We start from the raw sequence: 18,787 nt of genomic DNA on the forward strand, positions 1-18,787 counted from the left end.
GAAAGCAATGGGTTAAATAATGTAAAAAAATAAGTAAATTTATGACCTGGCAATGCTGAAGCATGCATAGGCAGTCCATATATGGCGGTTCTATTGAACTTGTTCTTATTAGGTTTCATGGTCTTAAGTTGATGAGGACGACTGATCAGGTAGGTCTCTTCCTCAAGAGGGCGCCAGATCTTGTTACAGACGGTTGTGAGCCAGCATGTGGTTGCTGGGAATTAACTCAGGAAGAGCAATCAGTGCTGAGCCATATTGTTAAATAATGTACCAATTCCAAATTCGCCCTTCTGGCCAGGTTTGCGCAAGTAAACATGGAGCTATGTCAGCAGAGGGCACTAGAGAGGCTCAGCCAGGGAAAAAGGGTTGTTCCTTGTTCAGATAAGATGCCCTGCAGTGGGTTCATCATCCAGCTCCTACCGGACCTGTGGCTTCTGTAGCTCTCACAGCCAGCAGCTTCTCCAGCACACCTGCTGGTGCAGTTTTATAGAATGCCATTTAATTAACTAATTATTGTTATTATTATTATTTTAGAAAGGGTCGATGGAGAAAGGTAGCTCTCTCGCGGCCAGGCTGGCCTCAAACTCTCAGGGATCCATGTGTCTGTTTCCCAAAGCTGGGATCAAAGCAGGACCATGCCTGAAGTTTGCCTGTGGCTTTCATAGTGGGACACTTCCTGTAGCTTTCTTCCGGTACTTCAGTGGGTACCACTGGCTCTGCTGCTGGCTGTCGCTGAACAGCTGCAGTTGTGTTCCAAGAAGCTTGGCTTCTGTTTTCTATCATTTTCACATGCTAAGTGGCAGTATTCTGATCTTTTTCTCCGAAGCACTGAAAAGCACGAGTTTTAGTCACTTTCTCCATTGCTGTAACAAAAAAGACCCAATAAAGCATCTTGTAGAAGGAAAGGTCCACTTTGGCTCAAGTCCATCACAGTGATGGTAACCAGAGGCAGCTGCTAGCAATCTATCAGCGGTCAGCAGTGATCACTGCTGCAGCCTGGCTCATTTTCTGTGTGCACACATTCAAGTGCAGATTGAACCCAGGGCCTCTCACATGCTAAGCATGTACCATCACTGAATACCGATACCTCAACTCTCTCGGAATGTTACTTGGTGCCGGAGAATTGTCTGTCATCTGTCAGTCATGTTTTAAATAAAACGCTGATTGGCCAGGCAGAAAGTATAGGCGGGAAAACCAGACAGGACGTGGAAATGATGTAATGAGAACAGGAGAATTCTGGGAAGGAGGAAGTTGATTCCTCCCACTCCTGCCCAGATCACCAAAGCAGCAGGATGTGATCTGCAACCACTGAAAAAGGTACTGAGCCACATGGCTAACATAGATCAGAAAAATTGGTTAAGATGTGAGAGTTAGCCAGTTAGAGGCTAGAGCTAATGGGCCAATCAGCTTTGTAACTTGTAGAGATCTCTGTGTTACTTCTTTGGGGCTTGCCGGCTGTGGAGTACCAGGCAGGACAGAAACCCAAACAAGCAGGCCTGGCTTCCTTCATGTTACAGTTACTGACGGTCAGGGTCTCACTGTGTAGCCTGGAACTCTGGCCTCAAAACCACAATCGTGCCTTAGTCTCCCAAGTGCTGAGATTTAGGCATGAGCCACAACACCTCATCAGAGTTCATGTTTTGGTTTTTATTTCTTTCAGATAGGGTCTCAGATAGCCAATGCCAGTCAGTCCCTAACTGGATATGTAGCAGAACCGCAAACCCTAATCCTCTAGGATCTACCTCCCAAGAGCAAGGTGCCACTTGGCACACAGAATTTTAAATTTTATTTTCTAATATATGCATATGCTAGGAAATTTGATTGAAACAAACTTAGAACTCAGTTTTAAAATGTTTTATTTCATTAAAAAAAGTTTATTATGTACAAGACTCAGGTATGTAGAAAGGCAGCTTAAATCAGAAAATGAGACTGGTCATCATATTCTCCCATGGAATGTCTGTGACACACACTCTCAGTATTCAGCATAAATTATTTTAACTGTGCAGGCTAAGTTCTGAGCTCCACACTGGACCTGCATATATAAGACATCTGTCTAATTTCAAGATTGGTAATGCCAATGTCAAGCTGCTTGTATTTATGAGTATAAATTTCACTATTACAAAGACGTGATGTTAACTAACAGGACAGTAACCCTTTAAAGGTCTTCATCTTGTCCCCTGTTTGTACATTTGCAATCTGAGTTCTTTTGCCAGTTCTCCTTCTGGTAGTTCCATTCTCAAAGCAGAGCAGTTAGGCATTGAGTTCTCTATGGATCTCACCCATCTCCTTTATCTGCAACAGAAAGGGAGCAGCATGCAAGAAAATTTAAGTAACTTCCAATTCTCCATTCAGGAAAGTTTTGTTTGTCACCCACTCCCTCCAGGGTTTCCCTCTGTAGACCTAGCCCTGGCTGTCCTGGAACTTGCTCTGTAGACCAGGCTGGCCTCGAACTCAGAGATCCACTTGCCTCTGCCTCCCAAACACTGGGATTAAAGGCGTGGGACACCACCGCCCATTTTTTTTAAGTATTAGGAAGAGGTGGTGACTACTGCAAAACAGACATTCAGCATATCCCATTATCAGCTTACCTCAGCCTTCTCATATTTTGCTGATTTCTTCCTTGTAGTAATGATCTGAAAGGAAAACAGTGCTTTAGAAACTACTACTCAGACAAAAATGGCCAAAATGAACATCTGTGCTTTGATCCCATGTAAGCACATGTGTACAAGTTTGGGGCAGGGTGTCTAAAAACTGATCGTACAGAACCAATTCTTTGAAGAGCTATATCAATACCATAAGTACCCTTCTGGAGCAAAAGCTTTTAACCGAGCGCAGATAAAATGTCTCATGTATGCATTTACTTAACCATTCTCCAGATAATGAACACTCCGGTTGCTTTCTAGGTTGTTACAGATAACATAAATATATAACCCTGAATGTGCTTCTTGGTTTTTGGTTGGCTGGTTGGTTCTTCTGAAACAGGTCTCATTATGTAGCCCTGTCTGGCCTAGAACTCACTATGGAGACCAGGATGACCTCAAACTCTGATACCTCCTTGAGCAAGCGCTGAGATTGAAAGCATGTGCTACCACACTCAGTGAAGCTTCTTTATTGAACTTCTACTTTGGTTTCTATTTCTCTCTGTTCTATTTGTTTATTTGCCAACTGAGTTCCTCTTCTTTAAACTATCTATCCCTACCTATTACCAATTTTTAATGAAAGGGAGGAGATTGTTGTTTTAAGACAAGGCTGTAAAACATAGCCTAGAACCTTGACCTCATAATTCTCCTGCCTCAGCCCCCTTGCTGGAATTATAGGTATATGCCACCATGTCTAGCTTTGTTGCATTTATTTCCATTCTGTGTATGGAGGCGGAAGAACAACCCTCAGGAGTCAGTTCTCATTTGCCACCTTGAGAGATCAGGGTTAAACTGTCCACAGGCCTGAGCCCACTTGCCATTTCTGTAGGTTTCCTTATCAACTTGTAAGAATTCTTAACTTGTTATGCATATATCCATTTTACTTTATGCGTCATAAATATTTTCCTGGCTTATTTCTATTTTTGTTGTGTTTTTTTTTTTGTTTTTTTTTTTTTTTTTTGTTTTTTGTTTTTTTTTGAGACAGGGTTTCTGTGTAGCTCTGACTGTCCTGGAGTTTAGAGATCCACCTGCCTTGGTCTCTAGAGTGCCACCATGTGTGCCACCATAGCCAGCTATTTCTACTTTTTTACTTTGCAATATCTTTACCATGAAAATGTGATTTTTTTTTTCCTTTTGGTAGATACCTAAACCAACTTCACTCTCAAATCCTCCTACATCAGTCTCCTGAGGGTCAGGACTTTAGGCATGAGCTACTAAGCCCAGCCCAAGATGTTAAAATATTTAATTATTTAAATTATTTAATATTTAGTTGAGCATAGAGGAACATTCCTACAGTCCCAGGAAAGTGGAATGATCAACCAAACCTAGGAATTCAACGCCAACCTAGATTCCCAGCATTAATCTGGGCCTCCATATGCACTCACATACAAGGGCATGGGCATTTGCACACAAATGTCACACCACACGTGAATGCATACACCCAAGCATACCACACACATACATATAAGAAGATAACATAAATAAGCAAACACATAAATAAAGGTATTTCTACCCTTGGAGCCCTTTTTGTTAAATCTATGTTTGCACTGCTAGAAAACAAACAAACCCTGAAATAAAAATACACAAAGAAAAAGCTAGGTGTGTTATGACTCACATCTGTAATTCCAGCACTTGGAAGGCTGAGGCTTAAGATTAGAGTTTGAGGCTGACCAGGGCTAGAGTTTGAAAAAGAAAAGGCAGATGTGAGGTTTGAATGAGGACGGCTCCTAGAGGCTCATGCTTGAGTGTGTAGTCCAAAGTTGGTGGAACTGGCTGGCTGGGAAGGATCAGGTGTGCCCTTGTAGGAGGAGGTGTCACTGGGCTTTGAAGCCCACACCATCTCTCTGCCTTGTGATTGTGGAGCAGATGAAAGTTCTCAGCTACACCTGCCTGCCTGCCTGCCTGCAGCCACACTCCCCACCATGATGGTCATGGACTTTAGCTTTCTGGAACTCTGAGCAGGAGCACCCAATATACTCTTTATTTTGTGAGTTGCCTTGGTCATGTGTTTTGTCCCGTCAATAGAAAAGGAAAAAGACAGCTGGAGGTGTTGAGATAGCTCAGTGGTAAAGCGCTTGCCTACCATATGAGGCCCTAAAATCTAATTCTCAAAATATGTATTAGTGTATCCTTTTATGGATTTTAAGGTTCTTGCATTACATGGTTTCTTTTTTTTTAACTGCAAAATATCAACATTCCTTACACTAACTTAATGTTATCTTTTCCATTCTATCCAGTAATTCATCTGGAATTCATGTTTGAACAGAAGTGCATTGGCCAACTCTTTTCATGTCCCCATGCCCTCACACGCCTGTCCATACATGTGGGTAACATAGGCAACCCCCAGAGGGTAAAATAGAAATTCAGTGTTTCTTTTTATCAGATGGGAACAAGTGTGGTAACAATACTGAACTAAAATCAAGTTGTCATTCACCGTCAAATCTTGCTTTTTCTTTAAAAAAAAAAAAAAGATTTATTTATTATGTATGCAGTCTTCTGCCTGCATGTATGCCTTCAGGCTAGAAGAGGGAGCCAGATCTCATTACGAATGGTTGTGAGTCACCGAGCACTCACTCAGGACCTCTCATAGCCAGTGAGTGCTCTTAAGCACTGAGTCATCTCTCCAGCCCCTATCTTTTTCTTTATCTGGGGGCAGTGGAGCTTCAAGACAGGGTTTCTCTGTGTAACAGACCTGGCTGTCCTGAAACTTATTTGTAGACCAGGCTAGCCTCACACTCAGAGATCCACCTGCCTCTGCCTCCCGAGTGGTAGAATTAAAGGTGTGCTCCAGCACTGCCCGGCAGCAGTGGGCTTTTTAAGACAAGATCTTGCTATGCAACTCTGGCTGCCCTTAATGCTCTCCCCCACCTGGGATTTTTACTTATTTTATTCTACGTACTTGTGTGCATGGTACCGAGTACCTTTATTACCTGGTACCTACAAAGGTCAGAAGGCAGCAGTCAGATCCTTTGAGACTGAGTTACAGATGGTTGTGAACTCCCATCTGGGTTCTGGGAACTGAATCCAGGTCATCTCCAAGAACAAGTGCTCTTAACCACTGCCTCCTGCCTCAGCTTCTCAAGGGCTTGTAACACACAACTATGTCATCATACCCCACTCAGATTGATTTCTGAATTCTGATATATTGATGAGAACACCTGATGCCAAGCAACCTTAAAGCCCTGGGATAAAGCTCCTTCTTTAGACCCCCAATACTCCTGCTTTCACCTCCCAATGCTGGGATTATGGCCACGTACCCAGTGCAGATTTGCTATTTATTTAGAATCACTGCTACATGTACTACTTCTGATTTTTGTGTTTTTTGGGGTCAGGCACAGCTCAGTGGTATAGTGATAGCCCGGAATACTTGCAGCCTGAGCTCAGCGCTCCAGCACCACCGAAAACGAAAACAAGTGTTGTGTTGCCCAGCTCTGAACACTTGGGAGTTCTCTGTTTCTCTACTGTGTTCTGGCAGGAGCGCCCAATTCCTTGCAGAGGACTCAAGGCTATCTGCTGCTTGAAGGCCCTGGAACTCGGCTATGAGGTGGTTTATTCTTGTGAGCAATCCTTTCTGACTATAGAAGGTGGCTGTTGTGTAAAAAAAAAACCAGAAATGCAGTACAGTCCTTCACTAACATTTTCAAACATGGATAGTCTTTTTTTTCCTTTTTGGTTTTCCGAGACAGGGTTTCTCTGTTTTGCCTGTCCTAGAACTTGCTCTATAGACCAGGCTGTAGATCGCTGTAGATCGCAGAGATCTGCCTGTCTCTCCTCCCCAGTGCTGGGATTAAAGGCGTGAATGGCGCTGCCCAGCAAACATGGCTGTAGTTCTTGGCGATCACCCGTAAGAACCAGCGAGCCCTGACTGGTTCTGTACTCACCAGCACAACTACCCCCGCGATGATTGCTAATGCCACCACCACAATGACAGCAATGATGCCGGCCGTGAGACCCTGCATTGAGAATTCGGGGGCCTTTTCATCAACATAGTAAATCAGGGTCTGGCCAGGGTCCAGATCCAGCTGTTCTCCATTGACTCTCAGGTCCATTTTCTTAGAAGAATGGAACAAGGATTCCCCTTTCACCTACAACAGAGGAAACAATGGAAACGTTTACAAGAAGCAGTCGTTTTACCGAAAATTACATGCCAGAGGAAAAGTGCCAAGAAGCATTCCAGTTTTAACGAGACCCCCGGAGCCAGTGAAATGTTGAAGCACATATTTACTCCAGGAATGTCATACACTAAAGTGGAAACGAAGCCTGGTCCTACCCTCCAAGCTAGAACATAGCAACAATGTTCCTTCTTCTGTCGCTTCATCTCTCATGCCCAAGCATTCTAAAGTAAACCTCAAAGAAACATCTGACTGTAATGTCTCACACCATGGTATTATGTCCTTCATTTGTAACCCCAAGTCTTAGGAGGCTGAAGCAGGAGGTCTACCCTCTACCATGAATTCTAGGTCGACCTGGGCTGCTGTAAGATTCTGTCTCACACACACTAAAAGGAACAATAAGAAAACCCACAATAAATAAAAACATATGCTTATAAATAGTTGGCCTTGAACTTAGTCCTTCTGCCTCAACCTCCAGAGTGCTAGGATCCTAAGTGCCAGGACACAGTGTGCACCATCACCTCTGGCTTTACATAAATGTTTTTAAAACGGAGACTGACATCTTCCTCATCACTGTTGTTCCTAACAAACAACTCGGATGCCCGGCCACCCTCCCAAACTGGCTTTGAGCTCTGGCCAGACTCCCCAGTCCCTAGGAGAGGAGTTGGCCTGCTCCCCATGCCGTGTCATCCAGGGTAGATCTGTTCTTTTCTTTTACATTTGCTTTGGGTTTATTTTTATTCTTAATTTAATTTCAGTTGACAGCTGCCTGATACGCTTGCTGGGGATCAAACGCAGGTTCTCTGGAAGAACAGTACATGCTCTTAACTGCTAAGCCATCTCTCCAGCCCCATCTAACACCTAATGTTTTTACGAAGTCTGTATGTAATGATCTCCCACCCCATGGCTTCCGGAATGATGCACTGTCCCCCCTAACACTCCTACCTCATAGCCCAGTCACAGCTCCCATGATTGCATGGCCCCTCGCCTTGTAAAGCTCATTTCTGAAAAGCAAATCTCACATCACCTCCTTTCATGGATGGCTACTTCTCTTTTTTCTTTAATAGGGCCCAGTACTTAGGACACGGAAGCAGGAGGATCAGGGGTCCAAAGCCAGCTACACAGAGCTCAGCAGCCTGGACTGTACGAGAGCCTGTCTCAAAAAGGAACAAACACCAGACATGGTGTGTATGTCTTTAACCCCAGCACTCGGGAGGCAGAGGCCAGTAGATCTCTGTGACTACAAGGACAGCCTAGTCTATATATATCTTTAGTTCCAGGACACCCAGGGGCTATATAGAGAGGCCTGTCTCAAAACAAACAAGGGCTGGAGAGATGGCTCAGCGATTAAGAGCACTGGCTGCTCTTCCAGAGATCCTAAGTTCAACTCCCAGCAACCACATGGTGTGACTCACAACCATCTGTAATGAGATCTGGTGCCCTCTTCTAGCCTGCAGGCACTCATGCAGACAGAACACTGTATATATAATAAAAAAACAATAATATTAAACAGCAACAATCAGTCATAAACATAGTTTATACTTACATCTTTTTCAAAATAGTAAGCCACATCAGCTATGTCCACATCATCTTGAGTTTTCTGAGAAGAGTTTTGCATCAGATCGATAGTGATAACATTATTCTCATACTGGGGGGAGTAAAAAATAGAAATTAATATAATTAAAATATATGAAAATTTTGGTCAACAATCAGAATATTTAGAATTTGATCTTCCATAATCTATACTCACAAGGAGCTCTCTTTTCATTGGTGAACAATTAAATGTATCACTGGTAATTAAAAAAAAAACCTTTGAGAGGTCTTCCAATCTATCTTAAGAGAATAAAATAGCAATACAAACAATGTTTTTAAGCGTTAAGGAAAGGGCTAACTGGGTGGGATGGTTAGCTGTCATTGTCAACTAGAACAAACATTGAGTCACTTGAGAAGACCGTCTCACCGAGGGACTGTCTAGATCAGGCTGACTGTAGGCTAGTCTGGGGATTATCTTCATTATGTTAACTGAGGTGGTGAGGCCCACACTCACTGCGGGCTGCAGCCTGGACTGAATGAAAAGAAAGGGGAAGAGGTGGCCAAGGCGTGCGTGTATTCATTCTCTCTGCTCTTGACTGCGGACAGGGCTGGCTGCTTACGTTCCTCCTGCACTGACTTCCCCGCTGAAATAAACCCTTTGGGGGCTGGAAACATGGCTCAGCAGCTAATAGCACTTGTTGTTCTTCCTAGCTACTAACCATCTGTAACACCACCTCCTTTGTGAACTCCTGGGACACTGGGCAAACACATGGCGCACATGGTACACATACATACACACATACAGGCACAACACGCACACATGTAAAATAAACCTTTTCTCCCTAACTTGCTTTGTTCAGGGTATTTTATCAGTGCAACAGGAAAGGAAAGCAGGACGCTGGGTAAAGACAGCCCATGGCAGTATGTGCTGAGGCAGTCACAGAAAGGCCCTACGGGATAAGGACAGCACATGTCAAGCATAGTTGAGACAGTACAGGTTCTCAGGGGCAGTTGAGGCTTTCAAAGTCTGTGGAAGGAAGACAACTTGGGTTCCATATTAAGTGCCCAGGATTTAAACTGTTGCTAAAATCTATTTAGCTACAGTTTAAAAATCACTTGCTGGCCAGGCGGTGGTGGCGCACGCCTTTAATCCCAGCACTCGGGAGGCAGAGGCAGGCGGATCTCTGAGTTCGAGGCCAGCCTGGTCTACAAGAGCTAGTTCCAGGACAGGCTCTAGAAACTACAGGGAAACCCTGTCTCGAAAAACCAAAAAAAAAAAAAAAAAAAAAAAAAAAAAACACTGGCTGTCTCAGGGGATGGCGCACGCCTTCAACAGCACTCAGAGGCACAGGCAGGAGGATCTCTGATTTCCAGGACAGCAAAGGACTGCACAGAGAAACCCTATGGGGAGGGGGAGGGGGGATCAGTGGCTGTTGTTTATGCCCAAACCATACTAACCTACCAACTTGTTGCTAAAACTAACTTATTAACCAAGAAGCAAAACCAAACACACAAACTTACCAGAATATTTTTGATAAATGCTGGATTCAGTTTGTATCGAGATGTGAACGTATCCTGAAGTGCACTGCAAATAATTTAAAAGTTTCTTTGGGGAAAAAAATTGTAACACATAATAGAACCTCTACATTTTAGGAAGATAGACAAGAACTGTAAAGGAAGACTCTGCTTTGGTTTCCCGGCCACCCATACCCAAATAATCACACAGAAACTATATTAATTCCAACACTGTTTGGCCAATGGTTCATACATAGTTCTAACTAGCTCTTACACCTTAAATTAACCCATGTCTACTCTTTTGTATTTTACCACAAAGCTCACAGTTTGTTACTTCTTGCTTCTTAGGCAGCCACATGGTGTCTCCCTGACTCTGTCTACTCTATATATCTCTGTTCAGTTTTTCCCTCCTGGCTTTACTCTGCTAAGCCATTGGCCCAAATAGCTTTATTCCTCAACCAATATTAGCAACACCTATACAGAAGGACATCCCACATCAAAGGACTGTTGTTATTACTATTTTTTTAAGAGATGATCTCACTGTGTATCCCTGGCTGACCTGGAACTTGCTATATTAGACCAGGCTGGCTTTAAACTCAAGAGACCTGATCGTCCCTGCCTCTGGGATGAAAGGTGTGCAACAGTGGCTAGGCTGTATGATTTTAATATCATTTTCCAACTATCATAGCGGTAAGTAGTTTGCGCCAGCACCAGCCGTTGATCCTGGAGCTGCTTAAGTGTCGGTCTCAACTTCACAGTGGAGAAATCTGGCAGACACGGCTTGTAAAGGAACAAAGGACATCGTGATTTCCTGATATGTGTACTGAGAAAGACACAATGTCACTTACGTGGTTTTCTGTCAAGGGACATATATAATAGTATGTATGTAATTACTGTCCAGGTGCATAAATACATAGTCTATATGTAAGTACTTACGTCTTCAGACTCTGAAGGTTATAAGGGTTTTCTCTTTCTTTGTGTTTTAGTTCAATGATGATCCAGCTGTGAGACAAAATTGTTGACAGTCTTTAACTCAACCGTTTATGCTGTTTTCCAAAGAGGCAAATATTTAAATCCCAAATTAGAATTGCAGCTAACAGAACAAATAAAGTGTTATGGTAAATATACTTCAGAGAACACACCCAGAAGGACTGCCCTTTCTTTTCTTTTCTCTTTTTTTTTTGGGGGGGGGGTGGGGGCGGGGCTGGAAGGCTGGTTTCAAGATACGATTTCTTTCTCTGTAGCTTTGAGGCCTGTCCTGGAACTCCCTCTGTAGACCAGGCTGGCCTCGAACTCACAAAGATCTGCCTGCCTCTGCCTCACCAATGCTGGGATTAAAGGCCTGTGCCACCACCATCCAGCAACTAACACCCTTTCTAATATTGACCTGCTGGTGACAATGACTAGATGTGAGGTCAACTGAAGTCAAGGCTAAGTTGGCCGTGCTGGCCCTGTTCCAGAGAAAAGACAAAATGGATGGGCATGGTGGTACAAGCCGGCACTGTGGAGCCAGAGGCAAGAGATGACCCAGATTCAAGGCAAGCCAAGATTCTAACATGAAGTCATATCAGAAAGAGATGGCGGGGTGGGGTGGGGGAGAGAAAGAGAGAGCACAGAAACAGAGAGAAACAATTGACCACAAGATTCCAAGTCAGAAGAAACAAAGTGCAGACTTTGGGCCTGCCACCTTTCCACTCGCTGTCCCTTCCAATAGTCTTTTCTGCTTAAGCAAGCTAGAGTGGGTTCCGGTTGTTTTCATCGGCCTCTCTCCTATCCCCTCCACCATGCTAGGGTTAACCTCCAGCTTTTCTACTACTTCTGTCTCCCACCCAAACAGCTCATTTTTAAAACACAATAAATGAGTAAATACAGTTTAAGTCATTTATATTCATTTAACAGTAATCCAACTTCAAAATGCAGGACAGAGGTCAAACAGCAAATGGCATCAGTACGTTACCATCTCTGTTAAACCTAAGAGCCACCTATCTACAGAGGGTTCTGGAAACAACGTCAAACTGAAGAATAGCTACCGTTTCATGTGCATTAGGGAAAACCTTAAAGTCACATCAGGCCAAAGATTATTTCATGCATCCTTCCATTTTCCCACACTTAATTACTGCCCAAGATAAGCTTTAGGCACCAGATAATTTCCACAAAATAACACAGTTGGTCTAGCGCCAATAAAATTAGCACAATTGAATTAGGGCCAATAAAACTCAACTGAAAACTGGTGGCACCAGTTTTATGAGGAATGGGACAGGACGGACACACTTATCACTGGATACCCTTTCCCTCTTTCTTGTTATGTTTGAGAGAGGATCTCAACTCCCCCAGATTAGCCTCAAACTCACTATGCAGACAAGGCTAGCCCTGAACTCCTCATCCTCCTGCCCCCACCTCCAGAGCACAGGGCTTACAGGTGTTTGTGACCATGCCAGCTATTCCTAGCTTTTTTTTTTTTTTTTGAATTCCAAACCACACAATCTTATTTCATATTCAAACCTAGATTTAATTAAACAAATGTAAACAGCATGAAAACAGCAACAAGAAGAAACACTCACTAGGTCCTCACTCGCTCAGAACACGTTATTTCTGTGTCTTTGTCGGTTCTCCGGACCCCCGCGGTGTTCACGCACCAGCACGTAGCTGTGCCGTTGCACTGCTTGGCTTTAAAGAGCCCGTGCTCGTCGCAGTCGGGATCGTAGATGCCGTCGTTGTTCTGGATCGCCCCCTCAGGTTTCAGCCTCCTCCCAGTCTTGCTGTGAGTCATTTCCGCCTTCATCACCAAACATTTGGATGCCACTGAAAAGAAAACGTAACGTCGAACTGAAAAATAACTACAATTTCCCGCGCACCTGGGGAAAATGTTTTAATTTTAATGTCATAATCCCAGGCCAAAGATTATTTCACCGTCCCTTCCATTTTCCCACACTCAAATTTACTGGCTGGAAATAAGAACCTTGAGTCGGATAATTTCTACAAAATTACAGTTGGATTAGAGCCAGTAAAACTCAACTCAAGGGCTGGAGAGAAAGCTTAGCGGTCAAAAGCACTGGCTGCTCCTCCAGAGGTCCTGAGTTCAATTCCCAACAAACACATGGTGGCTCAACCACCTGTAATGAGACCTGGTGCCCTCTTCTGGCCTGCAGGGACATATGCAGGTAGAACACTGTATGCATAATAAATCTTTAAAAACAAAACAAAACAAAAAACTTTAAGGTGCCTCAATTTAGAAAGTATATCAAGATTAAACGTCCAGGCAATAAGAGTCTTTTACTCACATTTGGAGCATACGACAGTGTTCGATGTGCCGAGGGAAGTACACTGGCATTCCCCTCTTTCGTTCAAAGAGCAGCTTGTCCCCAGCTTGTAGTTTTCACAGACACAGTCTAGAAAATGTAAAGATTTAGTTTAAAATGTAGTTACAACCCTCAACTCAAATTCAGTCATGCCTTTAGGAAGTGGGTCTGGGCCAGGTATGAGGAGCACACCTTCAGTTCAGCACTTGGGAGGCAGAGGCAGAGGCAGAAGGATCTCTGAGTTCGAGGCCAACCTGGTCTACAGAGCAAGTTTCAGGGCTACACAGAGAAACCCCGTCTCCAAATAAACAAGCAAACGGACAAGAGGAGGAGGAAGAGGCAGACCTGGGGCTGGTGATGAGATGGTGCTCTGCTAACGGTGCCTGCCACCAAGCTTGATGACCCAAGATCAACTCTAGGCCCACATGGTGGAGACAACAGTTAAACTCTAAGTGCTTACGTGTCTACGTTCCCCAGTCTGTGCCGCTAGAATGTCTAACCTGTGTGTTCCCACTTCCACTTTTTTTGTATGTTGGTTTTTTTGGGGGGAGCAGCGTGAATTAAAATTTATTAGGGGGGGCTTGCACACCTTTAATTTCAGCACTTGGGAGGAAGAGGCAGGCAGGTCTCTTTGAGTTCGAGGTCAGCCTGGTCTACAGAGCGAGTTTCAGGGCAGCCTGGGCTACACAGAGAAAGCCAGTCCCCAGACTGGGAGGAGCCCCAAGGGAGGAATAATTTGGGGCAGTGCTGAGGATAAAGCCGGGGCCCCACTCATGCTAACTTAACCCCTCCCAATGAGCTACACCCTAGGCCTGTATTTCATTGTTGTTGAGACAACCGAGGTCAAGCCCAGGTCTTCTTTAAATGTATTACATTTATTAACTTATTGGGATCAGGGTATGTTACAGAGGTCAGAGGATAAACTCCCAGAGTTCTTTCTGTAAAAACTCTAGGGTTCCGGGGATAAACTCTGGTCTGCAGGCTGATCCACAGCACCTTCATTCACTGTCCCCAAACTAGAATACCCTCGGCCTCCTGAGTACTAGGAAGAGAGGTTACTACCCATGGACAAGTTTGTTGTTGCTAGATTTCTTTTTACTTTTTAATTATTTTGTTTCTGAGGCAGAGTCTTGCTTACAAAACCCAGGCTAGCCTCAAGCTCACAAGTGTCCTGCTTCAGCCTCCTAAGGACTGGGATCACACCCATGCACCACTATAGCTGCTAATTTGTTTCTGACTATGCAGTCTTGGCTGGCCTTTTTCAACCGTGGCTAAGCCAGAAACAAAGCTTTAAATGCAGCGCTCTAAAGATCTTATCAGCCTTGCTTTTGCAATCCAAGGCTTTCGTTTTTAAAGCTAACATTTACCTATTTACTTTGTGCATTTAGCTATATATTTTGTGTGTGCACACACATACACACACATGCCACAGTTCAATGTGGAAGTCAGGCTGACTTGGGGAGTCCGTTCTCCCCTTCTACATGTGGGTCCTGAGGATTTAACTCAGGAGTAACTTTACTCTCTGGGCCATTTTAATGGCTCAGTCGCTTAAAAAAATTTTTTTTCCTTCCTTCTTCTCTCAGCAACACCCTCCCATTCTGGAAGAGTCTAATTCTACTGCCCAGGCTCACTACTGCCCTCTGGCCTCAGCTTCCCAAGTGCTGGGCTTAGGACTGAAGCTTCCTTTCCAGTGTCTTCCTCCTTTCCTTACACCCGGGTCTACTCGTTCCTTTAACTTTTCAGTTCCAAGTCTGAGATCTATGGACCCTTCCCTCTTATCCCTCCCTTACCCAATTTTCTTAAGGAAAGCCTGCCTTGGGGCCCAATAGGTTTCTATTCAATCTTTTCTTCATTAAACAGAGTCTCCTATAGCCTAGGCTAGAACACATCACCTTGCCAGGCTAAAGATGACTTTGAACTTCTGATGCTCCTGCTTCCCCTAGTTAAGTGCTAGGGGTTACAGGTACACACTGGCTTATGGGGCGTTAGGGAATCAAGCCCAGGGTCTGCTAAGACAGGACTCTACAGCCAGTCCCCAATCTACAATTTAGTCCCAGATTGAAGTTAGAAAAATATAAATTGATTAAACTGTGTTACTTAAAGTGTAATTAGCAAATATAGGCCACCTCTGTTGGTAGAGGACGAAATCCTTTTCAGGAAACAAAGCTAAACTATATTTAACTTAAAAACTAGGAAGAAACCAAAGGAAGAATTCTTTCCAGCGTGCTTTGTTCAGTTGTCTCCGTTTCCAGACACCATTTTAGAAATAAATCATAAGTCGCTGTCAGCTCTATAGTAAGAACAACTAGGATCAAACTCCATGTCCTCCTCTCTACAGATCGTCCGCTCACAGTTTAAGTACAGTTCCTAAGGAATAAAGAAAGCGAGGGCAATGCGGAAGCTCAGGAGATAAAGGCCCATGACCAACTGAATTTGGGCCCTAGGACCGACGTGGTGGAAGGAACTGGCTCCCAAGTTGTCTGACTCCATGCGCACACACGCGCGCGCACACACACACACACACACACACACACACAAATAAAAGACAAAAGGAAGTGGAAAACTTCCTTTATGAATGCTGGATCACGATATAAATCTACTTATATTCCGAAACCACGAATATACACAATTTTTAACGAAGGAATTCTTAAAAGTGGAAAGATAATGGGATTTTTAAAAGATCCTTACAGTTTATATCTATCCTCCCTACAATAAACATGGCATTAGTCATGATTCTTAGAAAAGGAAAAACACACCTCTGGCAGGTAAGTCCCAGCAGGCCCGCCTCCGACGCGCAGGTGCATAGCGGCCTCTGGGAGCTACCTGTCCCCTCCCGGGGCCCACATCCGGGGACCGCCGCAGGTACGGGAGGAAGGAGGGAGAACTGGCGGGTCGCAGCGACAAAGGCCCGCGCTTTGGGACCTGGAACCCTAAGTTGGAGCCGCTAGACCCCGGGCCACTGGCCGCTCCATCACCCTGGCCCCAGGTCCCCGCCTGGTACCCCGCAGCCCATGCGAGCGTACGTCTGGTCCGAGCCGTCGGGTCTCGGGGCCACCCGGAGGCCCCCTCCCCATCCCCGGCCCGACAGGACCCCCACACCTCCGCTGCAGGTCCCGGCCTCACAGTTACCTTTCTGAGCCGCGGCCAGCGTCGCCGTGACCACCGCGAGCAGGAGCCCGAAGGCTCGGGCCTGGGGGCGAGCCATGCTGCGCGCGGAGCGGCGGGGACTCGCGGGGGCTGCGGCACGGAAAGCTCCGGGGACAGACGCGCTGCGCAGCGGCCGAGGGACTAAGCGCACTGGGCGCGCGGCGGGGCGGGGAGCCACCTGCGGACTTGCTGCCCCCGGGCCCCGCCCCGCGGTGAGTCACCCGCCCCGCTCCCCGCCTCCCTCTCCAGGTGTGAGCCGCCCGGCGCTCCAGCGTGGGACGCGAGGCGGGGACAAGCCCGGGTACCCTGGAAGGACCGGATGTCGCGGACTGGATGACGAGACTGGACGTGAAGCCGAAAGAGATACCAAGTCAAACCGAGAGCTTCCCGGACCGAAAGACAATAATAACGAACACTGCCTGGTCTTTGTGCTACGCCTGGCAGTTTACTTTCCAGGACTTATTCAAACTCTTTTAAAGTATATGTTATGTGTAGGGTGTTTTGCCCACATGTATGCCCACCACGTGTTTGCCTGGTGCCCGCGGAAGTCAGAAGAGGGCTTAGAATCCCCAGGAACTGGAGTTAAGGATGGCTGCGAGCCACCTTGTGAGTACCTGGAGTGGAACGGGGTCATCTCCTAGAGCAAAAGTGCTCTTAACCGCCTAGCCATCTCTCCAGCCATCTCTTCAGCCCGATACGTTCTTGAAACCAAAGTGCTTCAGTTTTTATTATTATACATTTAAAATTATTTCTTTTATGGTTTGAAATTATGGTAGTTACGTCATTTCCCCTTCTTGTCCCTCCCTCGAGCCCTACCATATACCCCTCTTTGCTCTCTTTCAGAGTCATGGTCTATACGTATTAAAAAGAACAGTGCTGATAAAACCTTTTTTTTTTTTCTAAAATTTAGGGAATGTCTTAGAAACAAAGGACAGTTTATTTCATTGGAAATGAAGTCAAAGACATTTTAAGACTCTTTTTTACAGTCTTAGAATGATTGTAATGACCTGATGATTTTATTAACTATTGAAGTGCTAATACGTGAACTGAAGATGTGTCTCAGTTGGGAGAGTGAATGCCTAGAATCTTGCACAAGACCTGAGTTTGCTACTCAGCGCCCATAGGATGGCTCACAGCCATATGTATCCTCTTTCCAGGGGACTGGCTGCCCTTTTCTGACCTCTGCTGGCACTGCATGCAGTTACCCTCAGGCAAACACAAACACATACCAAAATATATAACTTTTAAAACATGAATATATTTGTGAGTTTTCATACCCAAATATAGTCCTAAAATCATTCTCAAAATTCAAATTTCTAATAAAGTAGAATTGGAAATATATAGATTTACTAACTTTTTTTGTGTGTATGAGTGTTTTTCCTGCAAGGATCTATGTGCATCACCTGTGTGCCCGATGCCCACAGAGGTAAGAAAACATCAGAGATCCTCTGGAACTAGAGTTACAGAGGGCTGTGAAATTGAAAGCAACCATTTCCCTTAGCCACTGAGCCATCTCAGCCCCACCCCGCCCCGCCTCATTTTTTTGAGATAGGGTCTCTTTGTGGCCAGCCCTGGCTGTCCTTTAGCAACTCCCAGCCATCCTCCTTCCTTGGCCGGCAATCAGTTTGCCTCTGCTAAGAGTAAAGGTTGTTGTTTTCCTGACAGGAGTATATATAGTCCCGTGGCAGCTTACTATGCCGCCAAGGATAACCTTCAGCTTTTGATGCTCCCGCATCCACTTCCCAAGTGCTGGGAGCACAGGTGTACACCGTCCTTAGCCTATGAGCATTCTTACCTATCTCTTCCAGAATGAGAATGCCTTAGGGGCAGGCAGGATGGCTCAGTGGATTAAAAACTTGCTGCTAGGGGTCTTGATTGGCTTCATTTTTCTCTGCCAATTAAAGGTTTTAAAGGCAGAAAAAAATCTCGAGAGAGACGGGAAGTATCAGGGAAAGAGAGAGAGAGAGAGAGAGAGAGAGAGAGAGAGAGAGAGAGAGAGAGAGAGAGAGAGAGAGAGAGAGAGAGAGCGCATCCACAAAGTCGAGGGGAACCAAGTCCTACTTCTCCGGGGCTGGGTTGTAAGGATCTTTAGGGAGGTCCTTATCCCCTAATTTGGGGTTGGTCAGTTTGAACAAAGACAGTGAGGCTGATAGGCTCACAACTTTGGGGCAAACTGTCCAGATCCCTGTCTTGAACTCGTCAAACCGGTCCGCCAGCAAAGGGGGCCTACTGGCGGGAGGAAAAGGAGGCCAGGCCTCTGCTGGCTGCCTGGCTTTTGTCTCAGGTCGGGAAAGTGAGGAAAAAGCCGGAAGTTTGCCATCTACATCCTCTATTTGTGGCCCCTCCCTAAATGTCTGTGAGTCAAAGATCTTCTAACTCCTAGTTCCTCACTGAGACCCGATGACCTAAATTCAGGCCCTGGGACCACCAGGTAGGACAGAGACAATCCCATTAGTCAGTTCTTTGATTCATGTGGCTGAAAAGTTTCTGTGTCCTGATAAGCCTCTCCACCGACGCAATAATCCAAATCAGATCAAATCAA

The 18,787-nt window shown here is 45.2% G+C and overlaps 1 protein-coding gene across 1 annotated transcript; it reads right to left on the bottom strand.

Annotated features, from left to right (window-relative positions):
- Nucleotides 1-1,839: 1,839 nt before the first annotated feature.
- Epcam (epithelial cell adhesion molecule) lies at nucleotides 1,840-16,381 on the bottom strand. The gene is made up of 9 exons (XM_038319451.1): nucleotides 16,228-16,381; nucleotides 13,081-13,188; nucleotides 12,361-12,601; nucleotides 10,736-10,801; nucleotides 9,806-9,869; nucleotides 8,298-8,399; nucleotides 6,521-6,724; nucleotides 2,589-2,633; nucleotides 1,840-2,292 (listed from the first exon to the last, which is right to left on the bottom strand). The coding sequence occupies exons 1-9, from the start codon at nucleotides 16,301-16,303 to the stop codon at nucleotides 2,251-2,253; spliced, it is 948 nt and encodes a 315-aa protein (XP_038175379.1). The 5' UTR covers nucleotides 16,304-16,381; the 3' UTR covers nucleotides 1,840-2,250.
- Nucleotides 16,382-18,787: the final 2,406 nt, after the last annotated feature.

Source organism: Arvicola amphibius, chromosome 2, assembly GCF_903992535.2.
Source record: "Arvicola amphibius chromosome 2, mArvAmp1.2, whole genome shotgun sequence".
Taxonomy (NCBI): domain Eukaryota; kingdom Metazoa; phylum Chordata; class Mammalia; order Rodentia; family Cricetidae; genus Arvicola; species Arvicola amphibius.

What these genes read in the sequence shown, in the direction of transcription:
- Epcam (XM_038319451.1), bottom strand. Translation starts at nt 16,303, where the DNA reads ATGGCTCGCCCCCAGGCCCGAGCCTTCGGGCTCCTGCTCGCGGTGGTC. An exon ending in CACTGTCGTATGCTCCAAAT is followed by an intron (nt 12,602 to 13,080) that starts GTGAGTAAAAGA and finishes TTTTCTTTTCAG; the next exon opens with TGGCATCCAAATGTTTGGTG. An exon ending in CTTACTATTTTGAAAAAGAT is followed by an intron (nt 6,725 to 8,297) that starts GTAAGTATAAAC and finishes CCTCTGTTGTAG; the next exon opens with GTGAAAGGGGAATCCTTGTT.